This window comes from Pelecanus crispus, chromosome 5 (assembly GCF_030463565.1).
Source record: "Pelecanus crispus isolate bPelCri1 chromosome 5, bPelCri1.pri, whole genome shotgun sequence".
Taxonomy (NCBI): domain Eukaryota; kingdom Metazoa; phylum Chordata; class Aves; order Pelecaniformes; family Pelecanidae; genus Pelecanus; species Pelecanus crispus.
In genome coordinates, this window is record NC_134647.1 from 20553854 (window position 1) to 20581686 (window position 27833).

General features: G+C 37.8%; 1 protein-coding gene across 1 annotated transcript in view; it reads right to left on the bottom strand.

Annotated features, from left to right (window-relative positions):
- KCNH7 (potassium voltage-gated channel subfamily H member 7) overlaps window positions 1–26953 on the bottom strand; it is a 242744-nt gene extending 215791 nt beyond the window's left edge. Inside the window, exons 1-2 of the mRNA XM_075710364.1 lie at window positions 26878–26953; window positions 24632–24862 (exon numbers count right to left, since the gene is read on the bottom strand). Coding sequence (XP_075566479.1) covers window positions 24632–24862; window positions 26878–26953 — 307 coding nt within the window. The remainder of the gene's footprint in view (window positions 1–24631; window positions 24863–26877) is intronic.
- Between the last annotated feature and the right edge of the window lie 880 nt (window positions 26954–27833).

The window sequence follows — 27833 nt, forward strand, 5'->3', positions numbered from 1 at the left end:
TGCACCACTGATGAGGTATTTTGTAGCCAAAAAGATTTCTTTTGACACTTGCTTAAAAAAAAGGTTTTCAACTTCCACACCTTGGAGCAGTAGTTTTGGATTTTTTTTTTTTGTCTCATTCACTTTATTGAACCTCCCCCCACCAGCCCAACACTCCCGTTTTAGTTTGACTCGGAGCAGCTTTTTTTTTCTCTTCAGTTTTCAGCCCACCAAACAGAAGAACCACCAAATAGTGGTTCACACCATTCTTCACACACATTCATAATAAAAGCCAAGAGCAAAGCAAGTGCTTGACTCCCTGAGTTCGCACCAAATCCTTTCCATTCTTCTATGCATGAGTCTGAAGAGCAGGCAGGCATGCAAATGAAAGCAAGCTACACCATCTCCTTCTACCTGAGAAAGTTTAGGAAGAGCAGAGAAGGTTTCAAGATAAAAACTCCCCAAGTTCTCTTTTTACCTGTTTAGCAATTGATTATCAGCCCATTTCTTCTGCTGCTACAATGCCTTTGTAGGTTGTGACCTTTACTCCATTAGTTTTGAGTGGTTAGCACTTAACTGGGATCCAGCAGAAGTAAGGTGTTTCTCTGATGTTTCCAAAGCATACTAATCACTTGCTAATGGTGTGTGTATCCAGGAGCTTTTGGTTGGCTTCCACATCTGGGGCAGCCTTCAAAAAGGAGTGATGATGAGAGCTGCCAATGCTAGCTGTTGTGAGAAACAGCACGCTAAGCTGGCAGCAGTTTGTGCTGCTGCTCCATCAGCTATTCTGGGCCCCATATGTTCTGAGACCATGGTCAAAAAAGCCACTGTGGGATCTGCAACCTTTGTAAAAAATGCATCCCTCAGATTTATCTCTTATTTTCATTTAGAGGCTGGGATGCGGAGCCAAATTATACCTCTAGATTTAAGTAGCTGTTAGCAGCCATAACAGCATCCGTAGAATTCAAAATAGTCACCTTTACTACAAATAGAGCATTATTAGCCACACACACACTTAAGTCCTAGGGTAACACATTAGTTATGCCACACACACGAATATTTAGCTCCTGAAGGAGGGCTGCTCCATTTTAAAAGCAGCATTAAATTAAATACTAGTAATACAATTTCAATAACATAATTAGTAACTCTTAAGCTTCATGGGTCTAGTCCTATTTCTGCATTAGGCTGGAAGAAATTGCCTGTTATATTGATATAAAACCAGGATAAATGAGAATCCGGTCCACTGTAATTTAGTATCTATTTATATTGTTGCAGTAATACCACAAATATTTTTAAGAGAAATAAAAATAATTAATGCAGTATATCTTAGTCTTTAAATTGGCTTTCTGTACTACTTAGGCCCTTGATTATTTGTATAACATTCGTATTATTTGTGCTATAACAGTATGTATTTTGCTGCATAATTCAAAGCACAGTGAATGCCTTTGTGGTTGAGTTCACGGTAAGTTTCTAAGCTGGCCAGGAAGCCCCAAGTTCAAGTCCCACACCAAGACTTGGACAGGAACCCAGAAGTGATACCGCAATGCAGTATGAGAGATAATACTGCATTTGATGTTCATTCTTTAGGATAAAATGTTAAGCTTGTGTTTGCTTCGTTAACCTTGAGTAGTGATTTTGTGGAAGTGGTTCAAAATGATGTTTTTTAAAAAGAACATAGAATAACCCTATTCCCTGGTCAGCTGTCATTTCTCCTCCTACTCAATACTTAAAAATTCTCTTACAAGCTGTTAGTGAGCACACAGTGGTTGTTCTTTTACACATCTGATAGGTATGTCACTATTTTGGGAACTACTTAGAGATGAGCATGAATGTATCAGGTCACATTCTGGCTTTGCACTTCTGACACTCTCTTTGGGCTGCAGAGTTTTTAAGAAAAAATGTGCACTGAAGTGACTGTTAAAAGAGTTCTGGTGATCTGGGGCACTGCAGTAAAAGCCCTGCCATCTTTTAAATGGGTACAACGCATAACACTGTGCCGGTAAATAGGCAAGCTTGTATTACCATCCACCAACTCTTTGCATAAAGCTACAAAGGATAAAGATTCTTGAATTTTCCATCTACTCATTTTACACGAGTGCAAGACTGGAAAAGCAATTAACATGTATATAGGTACCTAGTTAGATTTCGCCCTGATCCCTGAAGTATCTGAATGCTTCACATAGACCTTGTTTCTTAATAAGCTGTCTGCTCGACCTCCACCACCTGCTTGTTTGCCTAAGTATGACATGAAATATTTTTATTCAGTGAAATAATTTAGGGCATAATGGGTACTTAGTTTCTAAGGAAATTTATGTTGGAAACTACAATTTACCTCTTTTTATTTAGTGAAAAATTGTGTCTGAAATTTTGTAATAAGAAGGATATGTGCAAACATTGGTTATTTTATTTTTTGCAAAAAATGACTGTTCTTTTAAGTCCTGATGAAAAGCTTCTCCATAGGAATCTGTGCTCAGTCTTTGGTTTCTGTATATAGCCTTGAACAAGTATTACAGCTGATCATGACTTAACTGTTGGTCTTGACATATTTGGTTTCCACAGCTCATAGGTAAAAGCTGTGCAAGGACCAACTGATGTCTTCAGTATTAATTAAAAAGTCAGAGATTTGTCCAGTGCTTCTGCTTACCTGATAGACTAATTTATACTGTGCCTGGGAGCATACAGTTAAGGGATGGTGGCAGAAACAGCACTTCAAGCAGCAAAAAGTACTTTTACAGTGGGAATTGTAATCCAGTTTTCCATGAAACTGTGAAATGTCTGACATTTGCCCTGTGTTAGCCTGTATGGCTGTACAGTTAGGAAAATCCTGGTGTTTCTGGCTGGGATTAAAATGAAACACAACTAAACAAATGGCAAGAATAAAAACAGACTGGAGGGGGAGAGCATTAAACAGAGCAGAAGGTACTAGAAAAGGTAGTTGGAAATTGGTCTCCTGTTTGCAGTACTAACAATGCCTTTAGAAATAGTGAGTATCAGTAGCTTCACTTAGATAAACGGAAATTTAAAAATACAGCCTAGACATTGAGGAATTATAAGAACAGAATGGTGTGTCTGGGGAAGCAAGGCAGACATTTAAGTTTTCTAAAATTTTATAAAAGTAATTAGAAAATTTTTAGAATTAAACCATAAAATAATGATGGGTAAATTTTAAATTCTTCTTTGGCTGTCCACTTTTATAAATATGTGTATTAAATGAAAACACCATAGTTTTTTTTAATAATGATGGGTAAATTTTAAATTCTTCTTTGGCTGTCCACTTTTATAAATAAGTGTATTAAATGAAAACACCATAGATTTTTTTTTCTCTGTTTTTATGTAATACAAAGGATATTACAGGATCCTACAGTAAATACATCACAGACCTATTTTTATCTTATAAGTATTTTTAATATTCCTTATAAGAGAGATTAAAAATCATAGGAAGATATATTATGCATAACAAAATTCAGGCCAAAAATGCAAATTTTGTGTCTCCTTTAATTCTGTATCAGCTATTATAATTACTGAATTTTAGAGAATCTCAGAGGTTAAACATATTAGAAGGTCAAAAGCTTTTTTTACCCGTTTTTCTTTGCCACTCACAAAAATACTCCAATTGGTTCCGAGTGAACATTGTAAGAATATAATGCAGACCTAAGGGTGAACTCACTTTTAACAACATTTCAGATTTCAAAAGTATTATAAGGTTGAAACTTGAGAATTTTTAAGAAGGTTTTGTTAAAGAAATTCTATGCCCACATTTTTCTTTTTACAGGATGTTTGGGATTAGTATTTGAGTTCAGATATTGTTTATTCTCCTCTTTGCACATTTCTTAAAGCCTTATTAATTCCTGATATTCATAAGAATTATACAATGGGGCTAGTCACATTTTTCCATTAACAATTAATGAAATTAAAGTAATATTTTAATCATACATGTGTATATGTATGTCCATCTTTCTCCATTGTTTGTTTCATTGGTTTTTTCCCCCTAGAAGATCAAACATTTTTAAGTAAAAACTGATCCTTGGTCACTTCCACCGTAAGTTTTTAATATTTTAGTCATATTCAATTCTTGTTTTGGCAGTTTGAAGCCAAACGTTTTGGCTTGGTAGGTACAGCAGCGCTCTCCGTGTGCTGAAATAATGCTTGCTTTTTTCCAAGCTTGCATTTTGCCTCCAGTGTTTTCTTCTGGCCTTTTTGCTGTATTCAGAGATGTTTTCACAGAGGGCCACTCTTTGCTTCCAGTGCTTTTGTAGCAGCTCAGTGGAAGGGGGTCTTCGCTTTATATCCAGGCAGTTGAACTCCTGTTGATTTTATTGCATTTCCATTGCAGGGCATGTGCCTCCCTATAGCTCTATTTGCAGAACCTGCCTTAGGTACCCTATGGAATTATGTACCTCAATTAGGTAATACCTGTATTTGAAGGAAGTTCGTAAAGAATGTATGGCCAATGAAGCTGTATCGTTAACAAAGAAGCAGACATGAGTCCTCTAAATGGCAATAGTCAAAACTTTCTTTTAACAAGTATCTGGAAATAATGTTTATGTTGGTGATTTTAAGAGTAGCTATTTTGCACTTGGGAGCAATCCAAAGGAAGAGATGCTCTTCAATTTACATCAAATGGACATCTTTATTACATCAGAGGGATGACAGGAAAATATAGTTCATTTTTAATATGAAGAGATAAAATTGTCTCCCAGTGAAATACCTTTCCCAACAAAATACCCCTGAGATAGGTATGGTGAAAAGGGTTAAAAGGCCTTTTGGAGTTTTTCCACAGACTTATACTCAGGTTGTGATGACAGGAATAGCGAAGCGAGACTGCTTCTGCTCTTAGGAGCTGTGTGAGGCTCTGACCATCTTGTAGTTTCAGAGGTCCCAAAGCTTAACACCGGGTTTGAGACTCTTGAAATCTCTGAGTTTTCTTGGGCCCTGGCTGCTGCAAGTTCCTCTTTCCATTGCCACACACTGGAACACTAATTTTCTAAATAGTAAAGTGAGTGCTTAGGAGTTAAGTTTACTGCCAGCTGCGTTAACTCAGATATAGTACTTCCCATTCACACCTACATGTATGAATCGGTGCTGGGGATCTGGCTCATATTAGCACCTGTGTGCTGTGGATGCAGCTGCACAGCCAGGGGCACCACTCAAAGTAGTTCAGGCCTGCTCACAAAAACCAGCTGTGACATTTACAGCTGGTTCCCAAACCAGCTGTTAGCACGGTCTCCAGCACACCTTGCTGTAGCCTCTCCTGGAAGTCCCTGTCACGTACCAAAGATGATGAATGGCGTCCTGCTCACATGAAGAAGCAGCAGCAGGAAAGAGAAGATCAAGAACTGTCCTCTAAACTGAACTGAATTTTCAGACATTACTCACTACCCTGCCTTTCATTCTTGGCCCTAGAAATCCTTGGGCCTTGTTTGGTGATTACTTCTTATGACTGGGAGAGGACGCTTGTCCACAGAGACCCTTCTGCACAGCTCCCTGGCTTCCCACAGAAATGTTTTTTATTGTTATGTGATCTTTTCATGCAGAAAGAGATGCCTGAGCATTCAACATGGACTGTACAAACCTGGCATTCTAGTGCAGTGTAGTTAACAAACTGAGTAAATAAGAGCCCTGTCCCAAATTACAGTATCTCTGCATCATACGTGTCATAAATCAGACCTTCAGAAATATCTAATTAGGTAGCATCAAAAAGTCCTGGGTAATTTCTCTCCACTTATTTCAATCACTTTTTTTCCCCTAATTGATTACTTTAGAAAACAGAGTAAATATAGTGAGACAAAAGCACATCAAGAAAACCTAGCATTCAAATAATCTACATACAGCATCTTCTCACCACATTGCTTTACATCTTATATCTTTACTCTGCTACAGAAAAAAACATTAATCTGACATTTTGCTATCCTATAAATAACCATGCTTTTATCAAAGCTCAAGAGAAAGAAAACCAGTTTAAAACACTTCCAAGAGGGAGTCTTGACTTTCAGTCCTCTGCTCTGCCTAGTGTGTGCTTGTTTCAGTTAAGGTGGATGAGGGAAAGGGGTGTTAGCTCACTTTCCTGCTCTTGTAAGCCTAGATAGAAGACAAAAACAACTCCAACCTGAATTATGTCATCTGCAACAATTCCCATGGAATCAATGTGTTAAGGTCTGTGTTCCCTGTTCACGCTCTCTTCCCACCTGGTGGACACATGCCATCCAAGATTTGCCCGAGAGGCCCTTTTGCATGCTTTCTGCCTACTTTGTGCTATTTTGTAACTAGGTTATAAGCCCTGCATGTTTGGAATAATCATTGTAATTAAGATGCTGTTTACTGGCACAAGCCCAAACCAACCCTGCAAGTTTAATTTTGAAGATGTTAGGTATTTGAATTTCCAACAGACCTCAGATCTAAATTTCTCATGATAGAGTAAAAATGTCCATGCCAGTCTTTCTGCTTTTGAATTCTGCTATTTTAGATCTGGGTACAGAGAATTTCAGCATTTGCAGAAATGACTCAGTTGAAACATGACATAAAAAGTTAGTAGGGTGGAGCCTGAAAGGAAGTATTTCTGTTGTTGCTATCCCACAGTTCTGCCAGGGACTAAAATATTTCATGCAGTCTCATAGTCATTTATGCACATGCTTTCTTATTGTGCTTATATATTTCTTACAGTGCTTATATTTGCTTTCTTTCCTTTTGGAATGGTCTGTAATATGCAGCTTCTCCAGAGGATCCTCACTCTTGAAGTCTGAACAGGGCTCCAATTCAAGTGCAACATCAAGCTTTCTGTTTGACTTTTGCACTTTAATTTAATACAGAGCCAAGCCAATTTCATATGGTAATAGTGACTATATCCTTGTTTGATAAATAGTGTTAGGCATCCAATTTAATTATAATTATATAATTGTAAGTAATTACAACCACCATAGTAAGCATATCTGAAGCTATTTACTATATTTCCCATAAACGGTATTAAAGCTAAAAATCAACATTGCTACCAAAACCAATGAGTATTCACTGTTGGATATTGCCAGTTGCTCTGAAGAAATAATTTGTAGAATACTAGTGAATTTGTAGTTTGACCCTTCTGTGTTTTATCATACCTAGGATATTTATTTTAGAGGTAACATGGAAAAGATGTGCAAATAAGCGTAAGTAGCAGCAATGGAAAAGACAATATTAGTACTACATTTATTTCTGTATTATCATTGGTAGATATTACTGGATGCAGTATATTATTACTGAGTTTTAAAATTGCAGAAGCTAGATCCTCTATGATATAATAAAGAGAAAAACAAAAGTGAACTATGCAGCAAATCAGATTTATAACTTCCCTAAACTTGCAGGTCAGGCTAGGTTTTCAGCAAAGATCAGCCCTCATTTAGGCACAGAATGCAGGCCATTATTTTCATACCCCATAAACAACCAAAATCAAAATCCTCACAGAACAGAGAGCTGAGTATTCTAATTCAGTAAACTTTTCTTGAAAATCTGGCCATGCATTGTAATGCCAGGCCTGAAGGAAAGGTGAACATATCTCATAATTTGAAAAAAAAATACAGGGTTAAAATTGTGGGCACCTTTGTAAAGAAAGACAGTATGATTCCTGCTAACTAGCAAACTACAGAATTGAGTAAGCCTCTACTTGCCAGGTGTGTTTAGCTGATTCATGTTCAGCATACAACCACACCAGCTGCTTTACTTATGTTGAGTTGAAAGAGAATTTCACCAGAAGAAAAAAAAGTAATGCTATGTATGCTTGAGGATCCACTTTTCCCTCCCTCTCCCCACTAAAAGCTGTAGTAATATTAAAGGTGAAATGAGCTTTATGCATGGAGCTAACTAGGAACTTCTCTGGCAGGTTTTTGCATGCTTTTCTTCCATTTGCTTAAACACATAAACTTCTCAATGACTCTAAGACTGCAGCCCTGAGATCCTAAAATTTCTCAAAAAAGAATTGATTTGACCACCACTGATTGAAGGCTGATACACTTTGCACAACTAAACCAGATTTCAACTTGATTCAATCCTATTAAATTTTTCCTTTGTACACTGCTATTGCATAAGAACATTGGCAGTTTGCTCAAAGTATTGGTAGCACAGCAGAAGAGGACAGACTCCAAAACCTTTTGGGTTTATTTTTTTCTGTTTATTTTTCTTTAGTAATTTTTTTCTCCTACAATATATAAATGATGTGTCCATGGCAGGTAATAATGAAGTCTCTTTATAATTCCTTAATCTGTTTTGGAAAGTTTCCTTTGCAGATAATATCTAAGAGATAGCATGTTAACTTTGATCCCTTTGATACCAGCATCACAGTGCTGGTATTTTATTCCCATAAAATGTAAGACACTATCAACACAGGCATGCATGAAGGCCTCTATACTGCTTAAAATATTGAAAGGAAAGCTGAATTTACCATTGCAGGCTTTGGAAAAAGCAATTTGGGGTGATGCACAGTAGCCTTTAGCCAGACTTTCTGCTTGCCCTTTTTGCTGCACTTCAGAAAGGCTGATTAGGTAGGCTTAATGGAATTTTCAATACTGTACTCAAAAAAGGTTTATATTTAGCATTACCACTTTAAAATAATACACTTCTTCTTCCTAGCCAATAGACCTGGGCAGTTCCATGGTTGAACTCACTGCCCTGATCTCTAAAATTTCCTATTATATTCCCTCTGATTATCTTGGGTGCCAGGGAGAAAATGGTAATTTCAAAGAATAATAAAAATGCCGTAACTCTACAGATTAGGGCTGTAGTTAGTATGAAATCACTTCAGTTTTAAAATCTCTCTAAGTTATTTTGCTCTCCTAATTGCTTGAAAAATGTTCATTATAATATATTCTGTATCTAAAAAAGAATGACTCACTGATCATTAGAAGGGCGATCTGTTCAACAAGGTCTCAAAAAGCATATACTTGTAAAGGCTTTATCAAATATCTAAATATCAAATATGTAACTATCAAATATTTTCAAGCATTTCAAATCCAAGTAAAAACACACAAGCTCTTCAGTTATTCAAAAACCTTCTTAGAAATGAAACTTATTTGGTTTGGGAGGTTGGATTTACATTGCTTTTCTTTTAGATAAAGACGATAAATAACTGGGAAGTCAACACCTTTACTGAAGTTATGATAGTCGTAAGGGTAAGTTGTTTTGTAACACCTGTTCATAAAGATAACTGTATCCCTCTGCAAAGCACAGCAGCAGAAACAAGGCTTAGAAAAGCCACCCTTTTGGCTCTTGGTCACATTCTAACTTTACATGAGCCTTGTACAGCCAAGTATCTGTAACCGTTCTCCTTCATAAAAACAAGTCAACATTTGCAATCGGCTGTTAATGGGCAATCTGATAGTGACAAGTTAGTCCAGTCCAAGAATGAGAAATTATTTGTATATTCTTACTCCTTTAAATTAAAAATAAGACATATGTCACAGTGCTATGCACACTAAATTAACCCTATGCAGAAATGAAGCACATACAAGTAGCTACCCTGAATACTACACTACATCTGTTACATGCAGAAATTATTGCAATTATACTGTCAATGTGTGAATCTCTCATTGACTACTGTGTAAGTAGGAATGGCTTTGCATCTGAGTTGAAAGAAAAACCACACAAATAAAAAAAATAACCAAATCAGAAATCCTTACATAACACTATATTGTAACGCGTATGCTAGATATGTTCTCTTCTGCATCATCAAGTTAGTTGATTGTAGGGGCAACCAGCATTGGTAATGTAATGCCAGGAACTGCTGTTGTACACCCCCAAGATACTTTTATCTGTCACATGGGAAGAGAGTAAAAGACAGTTTCTTTTAGTCAGTAAAGCAGGTTTTATCGATGAACTTTTTAACATCACATTACGATGATTAAAAATAAAATCCATCATGAAACAAATAGATTTGTAAGTGTCAAATATGCAAGCGGTAGGGAGAAAAATTATTTTAATAATTAAAATTGACGATTAAAAATATCGTCAGTGCTGTTTTAGTCACTGGAAGTATATTTAATGAAGCTTATCAACACCTTCAAACAGCAGTTGAACTCATCATTAATAATATTCATTAAATATGCTTTAGTTGTCACATTGTGTTTGTTTAACCGTCCTTGTCAATATATAAAGACCTGAAAGAAAACATGGAATGGGTTACAGATCTGAACAGGCTGTCAGGCTACCCAACTGAGGTGACTTAAACCAGTGAGATCATGTCTCAGTTATCTTTTTTAATATCCTCAGATGGAATCACATCCCTAAATGATGGGTATTTGAAGCGGCACTGCTTAAAACCGTGGATCTGATATCACCGCAGTACACAAAAGCTGCAGGTTTCCTGATGCTCTGCTGTTGGCACATTTTCTTCCATGTGTTAGGGGCCAGCTCCAGCAGGATGCTGAGTGCCAGCAATGCTGGCAGCCAGGTGTGCTGAGCTCCTGTCAGGAGGTAGTTATCACACTGCGATATTGATTTTGTTGTTTGACGGGGTAGGGGAAGGGTAGTTGGCATTGGCCGAAAAGAAAAGGGTAGTATTAACCCTTGAAGGAAACAGCAGATTTCTATCTCCCCTAGTCAGTAACCTGGAAGAAAGAGCATAGGACAAATCACTGTATCTATCATTTCTTGAAGAAATAAAAAGTGGCAGGAGAGAAATGGAGAAGAAAGTGCTGTGTTTTGCCATGACCTATAGAAGGAAATGTTAGCAACGCACTTCTTCTGAGATGAAACAGTGTTTCAACAAGGTTACCTCACTACTGAAAGCCACTGCAGGAATTCCACACAATGTGAAAAATATTTCTTGCTTACAAGATCTGTTTTCTGCACATCTTTAATGATGGGAATGAAGTGCTGAATAATGTGTGCCAGGGATGCCCTAGTTGTTTGCCAATGGCAGTCGCATTTATGTTCCAGTATAAGAAAACTGATTAGCTGCTTCTAAAACTTACAAGAGTACCTCCATTGCAATTACCTTTAGTATTAAGGCATTCAGATGACTGTAATCCATGGTGAAATAAGTATTAGAATGTCTGTTTTCTTCTTAACACATGTTTGTATAAAATATCTCCCAAGGAAAGCTGGGCAGATGCCTCGCAGGCCAGGCAGACTGGCCTCCAGTACAGGAAAACACTGAGCATGTAGTTCCTCAAAATAAAATGGGTAGCAACATGGAATTTATACCATGTAGCACATTAGTAATGACGTTTGGAAAAGATCCTCTGGCAAAGAGTATGTAGGCTGCAATTTCAACCATCTTTAATGTACAATGTAAACAAGATTTCCTAATGCATGTATAAGTGTACCTAAGTTATGTACAATTTCATGTATAAAACTTGACATAATATTGAACATTCAAGTAAGAGGAATCTGTAAAACTAGTACAGAATGCCAATTAGTATAATAAAAGATGTGCAAAGTACCTACATATGGACTACTGAATTAAGAAAAAAAAAAAAACCAAACGGTAACTAATTCATTAGTTCTTCAAACTTTCCAGAGGTTATAGCTCAAACACCCTCCCTCAAGCACAACAGCAGTCCATCCAAATACTCAGAAAAATGAGTAGATGTATCAGAATACCAGCTGTCTCAGCAGGGAACTCATGACTGAGCTCCAGTGAAAAAAAAAAAACAAACCAAAACCGAACCAAACCAACAACAACAAGAAGAAGATATAAAGGAGGTGGCAGCAAGGGCAGGCTACAAAGGAGGAATACAGAAATACTGCCCAGGCATGCTGGGATGGTCTTAGGAAAGAAAAAGCTGAGCTAGACTTGAAAGTCTAGGGATATCAAGGGCAACAAGAAGAGCTTCTGTTGCTAGCTATGTTAGCAGTAAAAGAATAAACAAGTATAAAGTGAGCCTGCTGCTGAGTGGGGAGGGTGATTTAGTGACAGTGGATGCAGATAAAGCTGAGGTATTCTATATTCACTGCCTCAGTCTGGGAGACATTTGGATCTTGGAGACAGGGTTCAAGGTGGTGGAAGAGGATTGAGTCAGGGATCTCTTGAGAAATTTGAGTCCAGCTGCGTCCAGGATAAAGCATACTGGGTTCTATCATCAGTAGCGTAGCCAGTAGATTGAGGAAAGTGGTACTTCCTCTTTCCTCAGTGCTCATTAGGTCACACCTGGAATAGCGCATCCAGCTTTGGACCCCCTAGTACAAGAGAGTTGTTGATAAACTTGAGTGAGGCCAGCAGAGGCCACCAAGATGGATGTGGACTTAGAGCACATGTCCTGTGAGAAGAGCTTGAGGAAACTGGCCTCCACCAGGAGCCTAGAGAAGAGACAGCTTTGAGGGATGTAATAACAGCCTTTCAGTAGCTGTGAGGAAATTACCAAGAGAGGGAGGCAGGTTCTTTACTGAAGTGCATGGCAAGAGAATGATAGACAATTCTTGAGATTAAAAAGGGGGAGGTCCTGACATGGTATAAGGTGAAACCAGTTTCAATATGAGGGTAACTGAGCACTGGAACAGGTTGCTCAGAGAGGCTGTGTGGTCTCCATCCTGGCACCCAACTGGACTAAGTTCTAAGGAACCTAGTCCGAATTCTGTGTTGCTCCTGCTCTCAGCAGGAGGCTGGACTGGACAATCTCCTGAGTCTCCTCCTGACCTAAATTCTTCTTGATTCTATGAAAATATGATTGCTATAAAGGACCAATCTAACAAAAGGACTTCTTTGCTACACTGGAATGGTAAAATGTTATATACTAGTTAGAATATGTGCCACGCTAACAGAATGCTTTCTGAAAGCAAACACGGCTGAGTGATTGCTATTTAAAGATTCCCATGTGAAACAAAGCATTACTTGTTATACAGATTGTGCCAGTTTCTAAAAAACAAGATACAAACAAAGGGTGAAATCCAAGAGAGGACGAAGTTACAATCTAAACTATGTTATGAGAATATCCCCGGTTAATATATTAAGTTTAGAGATGAGCTAGTTGAGTCTGAACAGATGTACTATATCCTGCAGAGATGTCCATTTTCCTGTTGGTAAGTTTATGTAACTCTCACAAGTATTCAGGATCATGGAGGACAGACTCCATTATACACATCTAAGAAGCTGAATCAAGCTAGACTCTGATGAAATTTCAATTATTTGAATGTTTTGAGAGTAGTAGTTTTTTATTTTGAGGAGGAAATAAAGCCTTGTTCATTATATGACACATGCAGCGCCAGTTAAAGACAAATAATGTTCAGATAAGATACAGTTTTGCTTTCTTTTAAAATATTGAGGTGCTTTAGGAATGATTCACAGGCTCTGTATGATTGATTCATGGTTCTCCTGAATAAGTGCTACAACTATCACAACAAAGACCAACGTGAGGCTTGCAAATGGTAAGTTTTTTCTGTTTGGAAAAAGTGTGAGCTTAGCAGCCACTGAACTTTCCTGACCACGCCTCCGATATATTTTTCTTTGTTATTTATTTGGCAGGTCTATTTTCTGTATCAAATTTGGAAAACCTGAGGGCTGGACTTGATACAGGGCTTACATGGGAAAAAGATGAACAGGACTTGATTCCACCTTTGCATTCTTTAACCTTGTGGCAAGAGAAGGAAACAGTTTGGCCCCTTCTGCCGTTCAGGATAACCCCAGCTGTCTCTAACCCCATTCTAGCACTTGAGGATTATTACAGTGTGTATCCACTCTAACAGAAGATGTCGTTTCTCTAGAAATTATCCTTTATTACAGATGGGAGAGAGACATGTACACAACTGCATCATCCTAGGGTGTCTCTTTTCTCGGACCTGGCCTGTGGTCTGAGATACTCATTTAAGAATAATTCCTATTCAGTGCAATTCCTATTGAAGATCATTCTACAGAACTATTCCCTGTTGAATATCATTTCATATTCTCACTCTGTTATCCATTTCTTGGACTTGATCATGTTGAGGTTGTGTTTTTTTGTGGAATTTATTTATATATACGGAATGCTCTTGTCTATACTGGGAAACGTTACAATGCAGCCTTGGTGTACTGTCTTAGAAAAGAGAGGAGGATAGTGCAAAAATACAGTAGAGAATGATAGTTTGGAACTGTGAGCTTTTCAAGAATAATCTGTTTTTCAAGGTAAGAGACGCACTGCGTTAGTCAATCAGCTCATTAGGAGCCACTTTAATTTGTTGTTCAGTTCAGACTTCCTGTGATTGAATGTATTTAATAAGAATAATGCTTTATTAGTAAAACTGTTGTGAACTATAGAGTATCGGTTTGTATTCTATGATGGGATAGGTAATTTTGGCAGCTCCTCAAAGTGGTTGTTAAACCTCTTGAGAGGGAGTAATGTCCTTTTATAATATATATATATGGCACAATATGTATAATGGTAAATCTAGTCCTAAATTTGCTTTTACATGTAAAAGTTCAGGTCAGTCATTTCCCTTGGAGTAACTGAACCTCAGTGTGATCTTTGTAACTATGACACTTTAGTTATGTCTGATATTTTAGTGCCTGTGGCCCCTAAGGGGCAAAAAAAAATTTGGATAATCTACTTTCCAGGTAACAATCAAGGTTGAACATGTAGAATTGTTTCTCCATCATTTCAAAAACCAGTTGATACATTTGCTTAAATTCCTCAGAAAGTGGAAATAAAGTGCTTTATTCACAACTTCTTTTTATTTACAGGAAGATTATCCCAAGGTGAAAGGAAAAGGGATTAAGACCAAAACATTACTTAAAAAAGAAACAACTCAGTTCCCATGAAGCAGGGACAAATGCTCTTGCACATTCAAATGTGAGAGAAATCATGTTTGAAATACAAGCAGACACACAGAATGTATTTATCTGGATAATAATTATGTTTTGCATATGTTGAGTTCTGCAGAAACAGTGATGCTACTGGCAATTCTGCTTCTGCAGAATCTGGGGCTTTTTTTAATAAATGAGGTCAAAACACAATGAGAAAGGAATGCAAATAGACCTGCATGGTCTATTAAAGAACTCCCTCAGCTGTAATATTCTTGGTTTGTGTAGTTGTTTTTATGAAATAGAATTGCATACTCGTCATTCAGGAGGAAGAGTTGTCTGCGGAACATGTATTCCTTCGTCTTTTCCCCTCTTTAAATAAACAGTAACCAGAGAAGGGGGATGCCACCTGCACCTAGTGCCTGATCTACAAACATCACACGTATCAGACACTAACTCTGCTTGTAGCTGCAGTAGCAGTTACTAGTTTTTAATTAATTTTTTAAGCATTTGGGAGCAGCTCTTCCGACCCCAGTTCTACTCCTTACATGAGAGAAGGGATTTGCAAGTTTTAGGATAAAGAGAAACAACATCTTAATACAGTTTTGTGGTCACCCACAAACAGTACTCAAACTCTGCTTTATCCCTGTACACAACTTTTCTTTGAAACTCTGTGGGTAAGACACTAAAGCTGCTTCTGTGCCACCTCATATTCTTGTTGCCATAAGCAATCAGTATAACTTAGAGAAGCACTAAGGATGCTCTGAACTGTGGACCAGCATGGACTGGCTCAGGACTGACATTATACATAGGCTGTCTTTCACATGAGTTCATGAGCTGCTCCATTAATCCACAGAGAAGGCTCAGATATTGATTTATAGATACCTGGTTTTGTACTTCAAGGCTGTCATTATCTCATGTAATATGGCATGTTGTCCATGACTCTAGAAATAGTCCTTTTGGGAAGTGGTGTCATTTCTGTTGGATGGACTTTGGTGTTAAATTGATTCCTGGTATATTTTATCACACAAAAATAATGCTAGGCACTTACGATGGAAAAAAAGGAACACATTTTCCTTTCTTCTATTATCTTTATTTAAAATGACATGGACTTTAGGTTTCCTTTCTTTCCCATTTGTGAATTGAAAGCCATTTTTCAAGCAAGTAGACTGAATTGCAACGGTATTTTACCTTAAATACCATGCCAATAGGATTTATGGACTACTGAGTTTCATGTGCTTTTGAAAGTATAAAAAAAAATGTTTTCTTGTACAACAGCTATAAACATGCAAAATACTAATGAGATTATCTGGCATTTTTTCCAGAGAGGAAGGAGTAAAGCAGATTGGCACAAATGAGTTTTGAAAGGAGGAAATTTGCAAGCTATTTTCAGAGATACACTTGCATTGATTTGAATGAAAATCAGGAGAGAATGCTCTAAGAAATAAATAATCTCAAAAGGGCACAGTCTCCAAAGTCTGAGAACAGCTGGGAGTAAGTGCTTTGGAACATGTGTGTTAGTGATCAAACATATTTACATGATGATTAACTGCTTTTCAAGCAGCCTAGGTGTAAGACAAAGGCAAAAAACCTAATATATGTCTATCCTTGTTCTGAAGTCATCTCTGCCTCTCTACCCTGTGGATTAAAATGGAGGAAGGTTTTGCCTGTGTTTTGCATGTTTCTTGTTGTCTTTGTATGCAGCAGCTCAGATCCAGCTCATACTAATTAGCAATGGCATATGTCTCTACCAGCAGTGCTCTAATACCTAAAGATCAGGATTTTTAGTGTTGCAAAAATTAAACTTTGCAATTTAATTCTGTGAAAGCTGTGGGGTGCACAAGCCAAGTCCTGTATCTGTAGGTATTGGTATCTTGCTCTGAGGCCTTTAGGAGTGTTTCTGGGAGCAGAAAAAATCCGTTACTATATAGTCCCATGCATTTGCTCTAAAGATGCCAACATTTCATAAGTTGATACTGTCAAGGATCAGTGTATTTGGGTATTGTGATAAATGCTAATTTCTTGGTATTTGAAGTAAACTCTTGTTGTGTTTCTCTCAACAGAACTGAATCCCTTCTCACTGCAGGGGGGTTGGGCTAGATGACTTCTCAAGGTCCCTTCCAACCCAAAGCATTCTATGATTCTATGATTTATGCAAGACTTTGTGGTTTCCACTGCAGTCTTACATGGCAAATCAAGGATTTAAATGAGGTCATGGCAAAATGTAAAAGAAAGGATTTTTATTCACTCTGGTACTATGGAGGAACAAGGCCAGGAAAGCAAGACATTTCAGCGGGCAGGGAAGTACTGAAGGCAGCTGTGATTTCTGGCCTAAGCTTTTTTCTGGTCATTTCCACTCAACTCTCAGCAGTGAAATAGTTAATAATGTTGACATTTAAACACCATCTTTATGTTTTGGTGATATGATGGCTCTTTGTTAACAATGAAGCTGGGATATATTCTTTTTGTGGATAACACTTCAGTGCTATAATTGAGGGCATTATCAAAACTAGGCGTAATGAGATCTATAACTAGAGTCTGGTTAATGAAACAGAAAAAGCGAACAGGACCTCCCATTTACAGTGTTTACTTTGACTTTTTTCAGATCAAATTTTGGTATCCTTTGTGGTGATCTTTACTGATGAAATTTCACCATGATTACAGAATTAAAGAATTAAGAAAAATAGAAATGAAAAAGCTATACTGTTCCAGCAAGTTGGTGAGGGAGCTTAAAATGAGGTATCTATGGAAATGCTGGAGGTTAAAAGGCATTTTGTGTCTAGTTATGGCTGTTATTCTGCTTTCCAAATGAAATTTTAATTTAATTTCTAAGAATTAATTCAAATATGTATGTTATTTCCTTTAAAACAAAAACAGTATAACAGACTAAAAAGTTCAAGCTATGCAAAATTATAATACCAATACTTCTCACCTCAGAGATGTGAACTTTCAGAGATGTAGACTGTGGGAAACCAGCTGTAACTATAGAGCCACGTTACCCCACTGTCATTGTCACGCATCTGCTCTGCCTAGATCGAGGTTCACAGCTACAGTTCTGATTGCTTTTGAGATACGCCATTTCCAGAGTGAGTTAGGAATTTCCATAGTCAGCTTCGTCTTGCTACTCTGAATCCTATACTGCTCAATTAAGCTTTTTCCATGCTTAGCTGGGAAGCTGGGAAGAATATGGACTGTCTAGCACATAGACTGAGTCATTCACTAAGTCAAGTATGTGGGGAACACTTTAAAACTGGACTTGAAACCACTAAGAGAAAATCTAATCCACACCACTATTCTCTTTCCATTGCTTGAAACCAGAGAGAACAGCATCAATGTTAACACTGGTACTATTCGAAGTGCAATGTTCTGAAGTTTGTGTAATACCAAATATGCATAAAACTGCTATTAGAAAAGCAGTTGCTATTCCCCCATGTCTATTGCAAGGTATGATGTCTGATTGCTCTCTGCATCTCTTTTTGATATATAGGCCAATTTGGTGGAGAAGAGAAAGAACCAATCGATAACGCAAATTAGGAGTATGGAATAACTCATCAGAATGTAACATTAAAAAGGATGCACACTGAAGATGGAAAGAAGACACAATAAAATAATCTGAAACCGCACCAAAAAATAGACTAACAGCTTCTGTTCTTTTTGTCTCATAACCCCAAACCAAAATAGCTTTCACCAAAACTGAAAGGAGCATATTCAAAGCAGATAAAAAACTTTGTCAGGCAATGCCTAATTAAAAGATGAAACTCTTCTCCATAGGTTATTATCATTCTAAACAGCTTAGAAAAACTTTGAGTATGTGTATCATATCATAACCTTCTAGTGCTATTTCACTCTAGAATGTGACACCTTTCTTACCACTGTGGGACTCTCTTTTTGAAAGTCAGCAATCATTGTTTCTTTGTAGCTCGAGCGAGGGAAATTTGGGTCCCTTGATTAGCGTAAGTTGCCCCTGTGACTTTCTGAATCCTGTTGTAAAACTGTACTATGGAAGTCCAGTGGCAGAAGAGTTCCCTCTGGACACTACTGAAATGAAAGACAACTCCTGATCCACTAGCCTGCAGGTTTTTTATTTGTGCCATGGAGGAACTTAAAACTGTCAGAAGGGATTTTTCCAAACTGAGTAAGATTTTCTTTCTGTTAAAGATGCAGTAGCTATAATAATAGCAGTTGTATTCTTCATTATTTGTTGAAATTAGATATATCTAATCATACCTTTCTGACCCTAGGCACTGACGAAGATAACAATTTTAAAGGCAATTTAATTTTTGTTCCTTTTTATTTGGGTACTGTCTCTCATTAGCAGGAATACATAAATGGGAAAAGAAGATCTATAAAAGCCCCCTTCTTATTGAAAATGAATTCATGATTCATGAGAAAACAAAAGAATATATTTGAAAGCCAGGGAATTGAAAAATACGGTTGAAATGGGCCCATAAATAAACCTACTTAGTATATCTGAGAGCTGCTTTATTGTAATCATTAGGTATCCCATGTGAAAGGTGAGTAAGAAGTGACCCACAGTTCTAGGCAGGCACAGGAGCCATAAATGAACGGGGATGGGTAACTGAGATATTCTGATCATTGAGGTATCGGCTTGCTGCTGATGGTGTGCCCTGTTGCAAAACCAGCAATACTGAACAGGACAAGGGACAGTCTTGTCTCACTTGTCTCACGTATTAAAACCTAAAGCAGAAACATTACACTACAGGCACAAGAAAAAGTCATCCATTTCCAATAGTTCAACACTTTCAGTAACATTCTGGATTTGATCCAAGTTTTCTTTTTAAGGATGTTTGGCAAAAACTTGCATTAAGACAGGTTTTTTGGACAGCTTTTTGTTGGGGGGGGTAACACTTTCTTTATGAAAATGCAGTCAGATAGTATTTCCTAAACCAAGAATCCTACAGCAGCAGATTATTAGACAGTGATTCATTGACCTTTTTCATCAGCTCTGGTTAAGGCATTGCATCTACAGTCAAAACTGCACTTGCTGACCCTCATGTCAGAGCTAATCTAAAGGGACTTGACATACATGCAAGGGTCTTTCTTTTCAGTTGTATTTTTAATTGATTAGTAGGTTCACAGCATTTATAGAACACAAACAGGTGATAAAACTCCTACACTGGCTGAAGTCTAGATGATGACCTTCTAAATGAAGTCCTGATCTTTCTATTTCAGAACACTTAACACCATTTTCACTTTATTTTGTCAGGATGTTTACACATTTTTTAAATTTTCTTATCCTCAAAAAAGAGCTTAAAAAAACCTTAAAAATATTAGTTTGGAATCTTAATGTGTTTTGAAAATACAAATATGTTTAATTTGCAGTCAAATGTAGCAAATTAGATTTCTCAAACTGGATAAGTGACAAGTAATTTGTGAGGTTTGTAAACACTCTGCAAATAATTGCTTAATCTTATCTTTCCTCAAACCTGTACTCTTCTGTAGTGCTTCTTGTCCCTAGAATATCTGGTGTGTATAGGGTAAGCTTAAATGAGCTCTTTACCAGGTATACTCTGTAAGCTTAGATATAGCCCACTGTTGTCCACAAAGCATAGAGTAAGAAGTAAAAAAGTATTCAGTGTGATACAGTCCTCTCTGATTATCATATATCCATTCTCAATCCCCAAATAATTATACCTTTTATGTCAAAAGCTTTACAGCTTTACCACCTCAAGCAATATTTTACAGCTGTCAAGAGTGATTTATGCAATAATGACTTAAACTGCAAAATGGAGTCCTCAAAGGAAGAGTTGTCAAACATTTTCACCACAAATAACTTTATTAAAATAAGAATTGATATTCTGTATAAACAATATCTTACCTTCAACTATAATACAGATCATATAGCTATATGATTTGTGAAAATAAAGTTGTGAAATACTGAGGAATATACTACACTGGTACTTTGATATCAGAGTATAATTTTTGAATTAAGCAGATGTTAATGCCTAATGGACAAGACTTTAAAAAAAACTGTTTCAAAATAATAGTTCTTGTGATTTGTCTGTATTTATCTATTGTGTTTTTTTAAAATGGATATTTACATTAAAAAAGAAATTTACTGAGTCTTTAATCCCATGAGTACATCCAGTGATGTTTGTGGAGCTTCTTGTGTGGTGAGAACCTACAGATTTGGACCCTTAGTTTCAGCATCCATCTGTTCCCATTAACCATTTTTCTCAGCAGTAATTAATTCTTTCAATAACTACGTAATCACATACTGTGGCACTACTCTAACGGGACAGAGGACTAGAACTTTGCCTGGATTGTGTAAATACCTTTCTGAAAGGAAAAAGGAGGAAGGAGAAACTAAAACCAAATGTAGGCTATATTAACAGTCTTATTCTGATACAAATACTGCAAGAGCAGCTAGTAAGGTTTTTAGCTGCAAACGTTAAAAACTTCTGTGAAGACAGGGCACCAGTGTGGCTGGGACAGGGCCTGCTGGGTGCATAAGTAACGCTAGCATCCCACCTCCACGCCATCTAAACAATTACACAAAGCTATCACAAGTATTCTCCCCCTCTCCTCTGCACCCTCCCCACACCGCACAGTGGAAAGCGAAACATGCCCAGTCTAGGTAACACGTTTATAAAACCATGATACACCGAATTTGCGTTCTCCTTTGACCACTGTATCTTCTGTCTGCCGTGTTTAAGGCAGTGTACATTCAAGCAACTGCCATTTTCTGAAAATCAACTTGCTACAAATTTTTTCCCATCCTTCTGTCCCCCTTCAAGTGTGTGATCTGGCCGAAAGATTAAAGCGGTGAACAAACAGCAGCATTCAGTCTTGCATCATCAAGATGTTTAAAACTCAAAACCTTGCACTTTCTTTCATCTAGAAAAGGGGACCGTAGACCAGTAGAGAACATCAGAACGTATGCAATACCATTTTTCTAGTACAAGAATTTCCTTTTAAGTTGAACTTTAAAGCTGTGACATTTTAAAACTGAGGTGGTATTTAGAATTAAAAAGAAAAAGCTTTAGTTATAGAGTAATTCCCTTTCTGATATCTGCATTGCTGGACTTCTGATGACAGTTTAGCTTTATAAGTGAGGGGATATATGATCCCACTGACATTTGCTTTACTTTGAAATATTAAAATAATTTTTAATATAATCAGTGGCTTATGTAGAGTAAATGATAGTGTGATGTGGAATAAGGTTTTATTTGCAATTCACTGGGCATTTATTCAGGACTGTGTAATATGGTCTTCAGAAACTCCTGTCGGTGGAACCTCAAGCGATTCACACCTTCATAAGCTGTCTTCCTCCTCCGTATGCTTAGTATTATGTTAAACATTATACAACGGATGGCTATAAAACATAATGTCAAATCAAACTTTCAAGCAGTGGGTAGTTCATTGGAGTAACTTGGGTTACTCACATGGAGAAAGTCATATTTCTAACTGTGCTGGTATTGACCTATTAAAATATTCTCATATTCACTCACAGCACACAGTACAAAATAAGCCACTAACCAGGCACTAAACACTCAGATTTTTAGAAAATTCTTTAAATTCATTTTGCTTCAGAACCTGGACGAAGTCCTTGTTAGGTATCACCATTCTGTATATTGTTATAATACACAGAGTATGTTATATATAGCATATACATACATACTCTCTATATTGCAAAAACAAATTTGCAGATTTGAAAAAGTGAAGTAAGTGAAGAAGTGAAGATCAAAAGTGAAGCATATATTTTCAGTAATTTAGAATAACTATAGAGTATGTTTACTGGCATTTATTATATCCATCGTGTAGGTAGTTTCAATTTTATGATACCACATAAACTTCAGATCTTTTTTATCACATTTTTAAAGAAGTTGAACATTATGTAGAAAGAAACAAAAAAGTCTGTATATACAAATGATCAAGCTGTCAGACAGTTATGCCTTTGAGTGTCAGACCTATCTTGCGTTTTGTTGATTTTTGCTTGTAATCAGTGACTTGATATTTTAAATTACATTTACAGTTCAAAATAATTCACCTGTATTTGTTTAAATTTAGCAGTGCATATAGTGCACATGGTAAGTCCTGTTCACATTTTGACCTTTAAAATTTTGAGGAATTCAACTCAAATTCGTCTAGAACTGTCGTCTGCAGCTTTTGAAATTCCTTAACCTTCAAATATATGGTCTAGTAATTTAAAGAATCTATTCACAGAAGTGAAGTTACTGAGAATCCTTATGCATAAGATTGTTTACAGTGAATAATCTATAACTCTCATTTATAATGTGCTTCGAAATTCAAAACTATTTACAAAAGATACGGTAATTTTTACGGACAGTTTTACTTTGGTTTGCCTCAAGCAGATTACAGTGTGTTGCATGATGCCAGAACTCAGCATTTTAGAAAAATATGTATTTATGGTAATTAACAGCTAAACAGTACTTTAGTTAAGTGCCTTTCCCTCCCTGCTAATATCTTGGGAGTCTGAAGCACTTTTAAATGACCGGACCTCAAAACAGTGCTCCCGGCTGGCGGCTGTGAAAGTTAGCAATGACATTCTCTTTCTGCAATATTATTTTTAACACACTCCAAGTTAAAACAAATATAGGCTAGATGTGTAAAAGAGGCATGGTGTCAGGTCTCCTGAGAAATCTATGTTCAAGGCACAGCTACAACAACAAATCTTCACCAAAATCTGCTCCAGACCACCGAACCAGATCTAAGAATAAAGGACTCTACTAAGAATGTGCTAAGAAGAATATGTTTAAATATTGGTATCGTGGGTAGAATGGTTGGCCCGCATCCTATCTGAATTATACCAGCCTAAGCTAAAAATAATATTACTTAAGTCTCTCTGAGAAAACAACAGAATTATTGAGAACAGGGTTTAACTCTGTGACTTTAAAATGCGAGAGCATCCACTGCATGTGATTCTAAAATTGATGCAAACACCACACTGGCACTTCTCCAGAACTAATTTAAGCTCAGCATTTGAATATGAATTTCCTTTTCCTTCTCCCAAGAGTGTACACAGCAAGAGACAGAATAAGGTACACCATACTTATCCAATACTTGGATTTGTTTGAAAGACGGATGTTTCTGTAAACAACCCTGGGTAATTAGAAAAAAAAAAAAAACCAACAAACCCCTACATATAACTATTATGTATCATAATAAGTTTTCATGCGTATGCGTTTTTTAATCTGCAAATACAGCCATTTATTAATTTTATGCTCTTAACAGGAAAAAAGCATCAGCATAGCAGATTTAGCCATTCTTCCTTATGTCAGCAATAGTGTTAACAGATATATATTGAGTCTTCACTGGATAAGAGGGCAACTCTTCACAGTTTAGCCATCCCCAAATTTTCACTCTGACAACATAATTCTAGGACAACTTCTGTGGTTCAGTTGTAGGTACACCAGCTTCACAGTATCTCATATCTGAAAAAGACTTGTCCCTTTCTTTAGAAGCTAATGCTTTCTTCATGATAGGCCAATTTTTGCTACTTCTAACCTCGTACTTTTTCCAGTAAAATACTGCATTTAAATCAAGGTACGATTCCAATTGTGTGAGGCAGGCAGAGTTAAGCCCCTCGAAACTGATACACCATTCCTATGTCCTGTGAGATGAAACAGTTCATACAAATTCACATTCACAGGATGTCCCCTGGGTGCTTGTGTTACCTGTTCATTGTTGTAGGGCTGTTTACTTCAGGACATTTAGATCTGCTTTAAACCACCCGTGAGGAGAACTTCCGTTCAACAGTTGCAAACACAGTGCTAGCTTCATTCAGCTGCTAGAGTCAGCGTACAGTGATATACTCTATACACCCACTACTTTCAGGGCAGATTCCCTTACTGGTATACATAAGCGTACTTCACTGGACTTGAGAGAAATTACTACTCCAGCAAAGGGTCTAGCCAGCAGATCGTACACACTTCTTTTACCAATCAACTGATAACCAAACACACAAAAAGTCTTGAAAATAAAAACAGACTTTACCATCTTTGTGATAGTAGGTGACTTCTACTTTCCTCTCCTCTGACCCCAGCAGTGCTTGAGCAATTTGGGCAATATGATGTCTTTTGGTCTCTGGCCCATGAAGAAAATCACAGGTGCAAGGTTTCTGCATGACATCCGGCCTGGAGAACCCGGTCATCTCACAGAAACCATCATTGCAGTAGATGATAGCACAATTCTGCACTCTAGCATTAGCAATGATGAATTTTTTATCTGCAATAAAAGAAAGTGATGCATTTTTTAGTACTCTTTCAACATTTCATAAAGTGTCGATTGCATGGACGGATGCTAAACAACCCTTCTTTTCACTGGGATGCCTGAAATGCAGAGATTTTCAGTCATTTAATGTCGCTAACTTGATCCATAGCTTTTAAAGAAACTTCAATAAATTTAGAGTACATTAAAGATGAAGAAAGTTGTCTTTTAAGGAAATAAAGCCAGAGTATGCAAGTCTTTTGCAAAACTCCTTTTTACTTAAAAATTTGGTCTTTTTTAGCTTCACTGAAACCCAGGTGATGAGCGCCATCCTGTCCATAACTCCAGGAAAGTCCTTGAAAAGTTAGTAGCTTCTTTTGGGGGGAAGTGGGGCCTTGGGAAGGGGGGTCTACTCAAGTGAAGGGCTTCCTGGGATAAGGTCCAACCAGCTCAGACTACTCTGTAGGGATTTTCATTGAGGTGAATGACAGGAATTTTATAGTCAGTATTTTAACAAAACTATCTAGCAAAGAACATGATTTATTTTTTCCCTCTGTAATTGTTTTAGAAGTTACATTTATGAAAGAAAATACTCCTTAGCAGGAAAAAAAGGAGTATGAAGGTACATGAAAAACAAAGATTGTGATGTTGGAAACATGTTGTACAGTCCGCTGAAGTTCTGTGCCTCAGTCCATCATCCTTTCCCAAACCATCACCTGACAGAAAGGTTCAAAACTTTTCAACTGTTATTTCATTTGTTTCTGTTTACCACTACAACACACTATTCCCATTGTAATTATAAATGTGCAGCTTTAATACAGTTACTGTTAATAACATGAATTTCTGCTTACTTAATCACACTAGTAGGTCCCTTGCTTTATAAGAGACTTTTTAAGTGGCACCAAGTTAGCAGTACAAGTCTTGAAAATTTTAAAGATCTTCTGTCTTTGAACACAGTGAAATATTTGAAATATAGCTTTCATTCTTGCTTTTTCTACTGTCTTTCAATCATGCTGAATTTTCACTATCACCTGCCTAGTTAGTAGGTAGTGCATTATTCTCCTCAAAATATATACACTTTACTGCTTAAAAACTTTACTTGAGTAGCAACACTGACTTAGCACTTAGATAAATTAGGACTACAAACACTCTTCAATTTTCTCTAATAATACAAATATTAAATTGGTAATGTGGGTTTAGGTATAATGAAGTATATAAACTGGAGTTAGCTGTAAGGGTTTGCACCAGAGTGATACTAAAAATATGCTAAATATTTAAATAAATGTACATATATCAAACACACTGTTTCTAAATGAAATTCATTTTAAGCATCAAGTGTTCCTTCTTACTGTTAACAGTAAACCAGAGTTCCGGCCAGGAAAAACACTTCAGCTTCAGCTTCCTTGACAGGTAGTAAACTGCTGCATTGGAAAAGATCTCACAGACTCTCCCTGAGGATGCATTTGCACTGGTTTGATTATTTTAAGCTTGCATAAACAAAGCAGAAATATTTGACAGCTACATTAAAATGCAGTCATGACAACAAGGTAAGAAAGTATCTTCCCTTTAATAACTCCTCTGCATATTATCTGTTTCCTCTAAATCAAAGTCTGACAGTTCTGTTTTATTTTGAAAAGACAATGATAATTAATAATAACAACAACAATAACAACAATAAATCTAGCTGATTTTTTTAGACATTGCACAGGCAGGAAGATTGTACACTCTGCTTTTAGAGCCATCTCACCAGTTCAGAACAAGGTAAGAGATAGAACTTCTACAGCTATACAATATGGATACAAAGATAAAAACTATTCCTTGAAACGAGGGAGGGGAAGAAAAGAAGCCCAATAATTCAAGTCGGTAATCTGTATTCTAGATCAAAAACAATGTTACTCCAGCCAGGGATCCCCTCCTTACCTCGGGGGTTTTCTTTGCAAGCTACAAACTTAAAATAGTCTGGAGCTGCTGTCCATTTAGTCACAAGCAGAATCAAACTACTGTAGCAAAATAGATAGAAAGAGAGAACTTACTTTGCCCTTCAAATTTTCGTATGATTGTACCCAGAAATGTATTTTGTGGTGCCACATGACCTCTGCGAACAGGCATGTTTGTACAGGTCTTCGGTTTTCTGTGCACAATGACTTCTCCAAGGATCTCCTACACGGCTCCAGCCCAAAGCACCGAGCCAGCTACCCTTTGTGACAAATCATCGTCCTCTGGAGCTCGGAAATCTCTTCCCATTAGCACCACTTCTAGAGACACGCTTTTCCTATTGGAGTCAGATCCATCCCTCAGTTTCTTTCTTTTTCTTTCTTTCTTTCTTTCCTTGCTTTCTTTTCTATTTTTTTCCTGGAGGAGCTCGGACGCTATTGTCTGGGGTGGGTAGGGGTGGGGTAAGCAGGAGGAGGTGGCGGTGGGGGGGAAGATTACGAGGGTAATCGATCTCTAGCACCAAACATCGCCAATTTTCCAAAGCAAATGGCTGTGACCCGGCAGTTTCCGACGCTGTAGTGATGGTTAGAGGGCTGGAAGACTAATGTTGCTCCGCTGCCAGAGGGAGTGACGCTCCCCCCTCCGGGCTTCACCACGGCGCGCAGCAGCTCGGATTACTCAAGCGTGGCTTAGCAAGCGCCAGCCAATAAATCTCTTCAAAACTCAGCGACAAACAGCGGCATCGGGAATGAGCGACACCCCGGCAGCACCGCGACGTGCCTCGGCCCCCCTCCCGCTGCGGCTGCAGGGGGGGCAGCGGGGACGGAGGGCGCTGGCGGCGGGGGGGGCCCCGCCACCTCCGCCCGCCCCAGCTGCTCCGCCCTCCCGGCCCCGCCGGCCCCTCCGCGGCCCCTCAGCCTGGCCCGCCGGGGAGCCCCAGGCGCTGCCGGGGCCGGGGGAGGGAGGCAGCTTTGTGCACGCCCCGTCTGAGGCGGGGAGGGGGGGGGGAGGCGCGAGTGGGGGTCGATTTTGAACGATGGGGGCGCGGGGAGGG